This window comes from Dipodomys ordii, unplaced genomic scaffold (genome assembly GCF_000151885.1).
Source record: "Dipodomys ordii isolate 6190 unplaced genomic scaffold, Dord_2.0 Scaffold19, whole genome shotgun sequence".
In the NCBI taxonomy this organism is placed as follows: Eukaryota; Metazoa; Chordata; class Mammalia; order Rodentia; family Heteromyidae; genus Dipodomys; species Dipodomys ordii.
In genome coordinates this window covers 11,798,939-11,805,538 of record NW_012267235.1, presented here as the reverse complement: position 1 = coordinate 11,805,538, position 6,600 = coordinate 11,798,939, and the positions used below count along the sequence as shown (strand labels likewise).

Sequence of the window (6,600 nt, the reverse complement as noted above, 5' to 3'; positions counted from 1 at the left end):
ACCACTTCCAGCTTTTTCTGCTTATGTGGTGCTGAGGAATCGAACCCAGGGCCTCATGCATGCAAGGCAAGCGCTCTACCACTGAGCCACCTTCCCAGCTCCTCTAGACTGTGAGTTGGAGATGACAGTCTCAGGGACTTTTTCTGCTTGGATTGATCCTCAGACCTCAGCTTCCTGAGCAGTAGGATTATAGTGAACCACTGGAATCTAGGCTTTTTTTTTTCTTGCCAGTCCTAGGGCTTGAACTCAGGGCCTGGGCACTGTCCCTGGCGTCTTTTGCTCAAGGCTTGCACTCTACCACTTGAGCCACAGCACCACTTCTAGCTTTTTCTGTTTATGTGGTACTGAGGAATTGAACCCAGGGCTTCATGCATTCTAGACAAGCACTTTACTACTAAGCCACATTCCCAGCCCTTATTGATTTATTTATTTCTAAATCGGTGATTTCTCTTTTGGTCCTCTTGAATTCACTAAAACCGATATTAATCTCCATCCTGAGTAGTTTTTATCTTAATTGAGTGTTTAACTAGGATAATATTGACTTATTGGTATTCCACTACTAAAGTAGATCCTGTTTTAATTAAAGTTCATTCCTTTTTTTTTTCTTAAAGGAATGGCTGCTGAAATTTAATCATTCCTTTCACTATTTGTTGATATGATCATGATTGTCTCCTTTAATTTTTAATATAATGAATTATGTTGATAGATTCTGCTGTTAAACCAACTCTGTGCTCCTGGAAGAAACCCTATTTGATTAGCATAATTTTTTTTTAATTCAGCAGTATATTCTGATGTTCTAAAGATTTTTAGATCTCTATTTAAAAATTAATTTCTGGATTTAGAATATTGTTCTTAAGTAGTTATACAAAAGTTTCAATTCAACAAACTGATTTATAAGTACAATACACCTTGTTTACGTCATCTCTTCCACCATTCCCTTCTCTCCCAAACCCATCCATACCCTCAAGTTATATGAATCGATTCTCGCATATATAATTACCATGTTTGCCTTCCCTTCCTCTCTCCATTCATCTTCTCCCCCTCCCCTTACCCCACCTCACAAGTTCCAGCTTCCTAGTGTTATTTTGTTAGATGGTAAGTTGGTTGTTCAGAGGAGTTACACCACTAGAATCTATCCCTGAGAGTTTCTAGATAAAAAAAAAATGTATATATCTTTACAAGGCTTTAATATTAATGAAGCCAGCATAGTTTTCTTTCTTTCTTTGGCATGGAGGATGGAACTCAAAGCCTCATTATTTAGGTCTGAACTTCACCGCTGAGCTATCCTTCCTCAGCTCTCAGTATGATTTTATTATTTTATTTATTTGACATGAAAAGTTGTAAATTGCAAGCCTGGATTAGAGCCAAGAAGAAATTTGGGAAATCAGATTCCAGCCCATAGTGGGATAAGATTGAACAGAGGTCATATCTGCCATAGATTACTACTGCCTGGTAAAACACCTGTGAATCCAGCTGACTAGATGGGTGAACCTGACTGAACACAATCAGAGAGAAAGAAGCCAGTATATGGAACCTGAGAGGTTAGCAATTCATGGAAGGTCACACAGCTCTCAAACCCAAGCCTTGATATTCTCAGTCCGGTGACCTATCAACTCACAAAGGGATTAACAACATCAGAATGGATCTGTTTTCTGGAGTACACCAGTGAAATAGCTAAGGACATAATCTAGGGAAATGGTGACGGCAAGGGGTGCTGGATGGTAGTTCACAAAGCACATTTTCATGTAGGCATTATGGTATATGCTTGCAACTCCTGCATTTGGGAGGTTGAGATAGGAAGTTTGAGTCAAAAATAGCTTTTCTAGAAGTGGAGTTGTGATTCAAGTGTTAAGAGCACCAGTCTTGAGTGAAAAAGCCAAGGGAGGGCACAAGGCTCTGAGTTCAAGCCCCCAAACTAGCATACACAAAAGGTATAGGTGCCAGACTCCTGTACTACTAGCTATTCAGGAGGCTGAGATCTGAGGATCATAGTTCAAAGCCAGATCAGTCAGCAAAGTCCATGAGACTCTTATCTGTAAGCTGCAGCTCAAATGGTAGCTCAAGTGCATTAGTCTTGAGCTAAAAAATCAGGGGCAGTACCCAGGCCCTGAGTTTAAGCCTGAGGACTGGTGCGCATGCACGCACACTCACACAAAATCCAGCTTTTCTGTGTTGAGATCTGAAGATCATGGTTCAAAGCCAGCCCAGGGAGGAAAGTCCATGAAGTTTTTTTTTTTTTTCTCCCTCATGGTGCTTGAACTTTGGGCCTGGGCAATGTCTCTGAGCTCTTGAGCTTAAGGTAAGTGCTCTACCTCTTGAGCCACAGTGCCACTTCCGGTCTTCTGGTGGTTAATTTGAGATAAGATCTCAGCTTCCAGGGCTGGGAAGGTGGCTCAGTGGTAGAGCGCTTACCTTGCATGCATGAGGCCCTGGGTTCGATTCCCCAGCACCACATAAGCAAAAAGAAAAAAAAAAAAAGATCTCAGCTTCCAGAATATTTAGGATTACAGGCTTAATTAAGCCACTGGTGCTAGGTAGTCTAAGAAATTCTTATCTCCAATTAAGTACAGAAAAAGCCAAAGTGGAGCTGTGATTCAAGTGGTAGAGCACTAGCCTTGAGCAAAAAAACTCAGGGACATCACCCAGGCCCAGAGTTCAAGCCCTAGGATTGGGACAAAAACAAACAAAACCTACTCACAGGTCTTATGTTGTCCAGGCTGGTTTCAAATTTGTAGCCCTTCAATAGGATTCTTTGGGGTCAATTATACTTGAACAGATGGATTGAGTTACAAATTTTGTCTTCTTATGGTGGCTAGGAGATGACTAAATTAAGGGTTTCTTGCAGAGCTAGAGATATACCTAGTATGTTTACATCCCTAGGTTTGATCCCCAGTATCATATAAACAAGAAAGCAAAAATGAAGGCTTTGAAGAAGGTGGAGAGAAGTCTTAGTATAGCATTTGGTTATTCCTAATGGGCAAGAAAAATGTGGTAGGTGTGGGGGTGGGCCCTTCCTGATTTGCTGGGATTTGGGGGACAAGGTTAAGGATGTCACCTCTTACTGCCACTTTTATGCCTAGTTGACAGGATGAAGATTGAGGTCCCTCTGGATCTTAGTACACCCCTGTCTCCACTACAAGGGAGACAAGGCTAAGCCACATGCCCAGTGATTGGCTTTCCCTCCTGGCACTGGCTCAGGCGACAGCAGGCAGTGGGGAGAGCCTGGCTCCAGCCCCCCTCCCTGGGAGCTGGCAGCACTGAGTAACAGGGTAGGCAGGGGATGCTGGGCTCTCCAACCCTGTCTTCCTATCCCAAGAAGCCCTTTCAAAGTTTCCCCCCCACCCCCTTCCTGGCAACGTAAGCTTCAATTCATTCAACCTGGCATGAGGCCCAGGATGTACGGATGCTGGGAAGGCCCCAACCCTTACCTTAGCTGCCCCCAGTTTCCTGGGACCCCCTCATCCAGTAGTAGCACCCACCCCCTTCCCCTTGGGACCTAGGTACCTAGCCCCTTTGCCTGTGGAGCAGATGGCCACCCAGAGAGGCTCAGGCTTGCTAAATCAGACATTTAAATCTCATAATCCTTGGAGAGAGGCTGCCCAGGGGACAGCAGCCCAACCCTAGAACAAGGGCAGGCAAGAACTGCGTGCCAGCCCTGGCAGGAGGGAGGGACAGTTGGTTCCCTAGTTATGAATGGAGTCACCCCTCTCCCTTGTTGTCATGCAGGCCACACACTGACCCAGTCCCCAAAGCCTATCATTCTGGAACCCAGGGAGCTGCACCCCTCCCCCGTAACACCACTTATAGATTGAGGGGGCTGTCTCCCAACTTCACCTCCTTACTCATCCCTGCACCTGGGAACTCAGCAAGCCTGGACAGCATCCATCCCTCAAATGCACAGGTGGTAACCAAGTTTTATTGTAAAAGAAAACCAATATATAAAAAGGGAATATAAAAAGGGAGAAGGGGGTGGGAGTGACCAATGCTGATGTGCCTTGCAGGATGCAAAAGAAATCAACCCTGAGCATGTGGGTGGTGGGTGGGTGGGTGAAGTAAACTGGGTCTTGGTGGATCCAGCAGACCCTACATGAGCCCAAGATGGAATTCTCCAGCATGTGAAATGGGGTGACATTTGCTGTTGCCAAAGTTCAACAGAAGACTGAGCAGCATTTGGCTGGGCCAATGGAATCTTGGCAACGTCTTCCTCTCAAGTAGTTGCCCAGTCTTGGAAATTATCAGCCTATCCCTGAACTAGCACCTCCGAGGGGGCCAAGCCCCAGTTACCAAATGGTAACTGGTTCAAGGCCAATCACACATTTTATTAATTCTTACAACAAAACCCCGTGAGGTAGGCACCATGATCAGTTTTTCATAGACGTTCCAACATGAGTTAGCTCCTTGGTTAGTTTTGTTGGAGAACTGGGCTACCAGTACCCTAACCCTTACACGAAGACATGTTCTTCTCTTCCAAATATTCCTCACAGCTAAAACCTTAAAAGCTAAGCTGGTGTGTCCTAGCTCCCACTGCCACCCCCAAAACACTAGTGCAGTGGGGGCCCCAAGTCATGGCGAATGGAAGAGTTCTTGGTTCTGGGTATTTCCGAAGCACACCAATGCCAAGCAGGGAGGCAAGCACCTGAGTCCCAGGGAAGGAGGACAGGGGTAGGGGGCTGTGTCTGGGGGAGAGGAGGCAGAGGAGGTCAATCTGAGTCAGGTCCCTCTCTCTTGCAGATCAGTTTTTTATGACGGGAGGTAGGCTGCCCCTTCTTGGATTTCGGGTAGCTGTAGGGGAGACACAACGAAGAAGACATGATATGAGAGGAGTGAGATTGTCTGAGTCCTTCTTGATTAAGGCCTGGAAGGTTCTAAAGCTGGAACAAAGAGAATGTAAGCTAAGGTAGTAACCACCACCTGCAGATGGTATTCAAGGAACACCTGAAGTATCTGTGTGCACCACTTGATCTTTGTAATTTATTTATTTTGTTGTAGTTGTTGTGCTGGTACTGGGGCTTGACCTCAGGCTCTTGAGCTCTAACTTGGCTTTTTCGCTCAAGGCCGGTGCTCTACCACCTGAACCAGACTTCCACTCCTGGGTTTGTGCTGGTTAATTGGAACTCAGAGTCTCACGGACTTTTGTGCCTGGGTGGGTTTGAACTGTAACCCTCAGATCTCAGCTTCCTGAGAAACTAGGATTACAAATGTGAGCCACCAGAGAGTCCTGATTCTTTCTTTCTTTTTTTTTTTTGGGTCCGGTCGTGGGGCCTGAACTCTGGGCCTGGACGCTGTCCCTCAGCTCTTCAGCTCAAGGCTAGTGTGCTACCACTTGAGCCATAGTACCACTTCTGGCTTTTTTTTTCTTCTGTTTATGTGGTGCTGAGGAATTGAACCCAGGGCCTCATGCATGCAAGGCAAGCGTTCTACCACTAAGCCAACTTCCCAGCCCCTTACTTTTTCTTTGTCAGTTGTGGGGCTTGAACTTGGGGCCTGGGCGCTATCCCTAAGCTCTTTTGCTCAAGGCTAGCACTCTCCAACTTTGAACCACTTGTTTTTTTTTTTTTTCCTTTGGTTGATCATGGGGCTTGAACTCTGGGCCTGGGCACTATCCCTTAGCTCTTCAGCTCAAGGTGAGTACTCTACCACTTGAGCCACAGCCCCACTTCTGGTTTTCTGGTGGTTAATTGGAGATAAGAGTCTCACGAATTTTCCTGCCTGGGCTGGTTGGCTTTGAATTGCAATCCCCAGCCTCCTGAGTAGCTAGGATTACAAGTGTGAGCTACCAGAACCCTGATTCTTTCTTACTCCTTTTTATAAAATGAGGAAACTTGAGCTTCAGGAGTAATAAGGTTACACAAGACCTGTCGATACCTGGCAGGACTGAGTAACCTCAAATTCCAAAGTATCTACTCATCTCCAGGTTTGGGGACCCCGAGGCATGGAAGTGGCTGTGAGATATGACTGGCAGAATACTAAGAACACTGAGTAGGGCCAGCACCCAACATCATGGAAGGAAAGATTACAAGGGAGTACTAAGGAGTTTCCATCCCAGGAAGACAGGGGCAAGGCTGGAAGCGGGCCCCCGTCACTCACCTAGAGTGAGGCTTGCTCTCCTCTGGTTCCTTTTCAGTCTGAGCATCTTTGAATTCAAAGGCCTCATTTATCATTCGGAGCATCTCATAGCGCTCACGCCCACGGATCTACAGTAAGCATACAGGGGACAGAAGCATTGGGCAAAGTCACAAAGCCACTTTCATGCTCTCTTTAACAATTTTCTTCTCAGAAAAAACGGTCCTTAAGTAGATGGATGATGTTCTCAATTGATTGACTTACCGGATCGTTTTTGACTTTACAATGATGTGAAGGCGACAGGCATTCAGTAGAAAAGCATACATCAAATTTGGATCTTTTCCAGCTAGTGATATGTGGTGACACGCTTGATGCTGGGCGGCAGCAGTGAGCTGCAGCCACACAACCATGAGGGGAACAAATGACATCGTACAGGGTACCATCATGCTGCTAAGCTAGCTGAGTTCAGTAGGTTAGATGGTCAAATGTATTTTGTTTGTTTGGGTTTAGTCATGGGGCCTGAACTCTGGGCCTGGG

The 6,600-nt window shown here is 45.9% G+C and overlaps 1 protein-coding gene across 2 annotated transcripts in view; it reads right to left on the bottom strand.

The window, feature by feature from the left end:
• Positions 1-3,900: 3,900 nt before the first annotated feature.
• Positions 3,901-6,600, bottom strand: part of Tp53 (tumor protein p53) — a 15,818-nt gene continuing 13,118 nt past the window's right edge. Inside the window, exons 10-11 of one of the 2 annotated variants that reach the window (XM_013013490.1) lie at positions 6,088-6,194; positions 3,901-4,782 (exon numbers count right to left, since the gene is read on the bottom strand). In XM_013013490.1, coding sequence (XP_012868944.1) covers positions 4,701-4,782; positions 6,088-6,194 — 189 coding nt within the window. In that variant the 3' untranslated portion in view covers positions 3,901-4,700. Of the gene's footprint in view, positions 4,783-6,087; positions 6,196-6,329; positions 6,456-6,600 lie in introns of those variants that run through there. The other variant, XM_013013491.1, reaches the window with a different exon arrangement.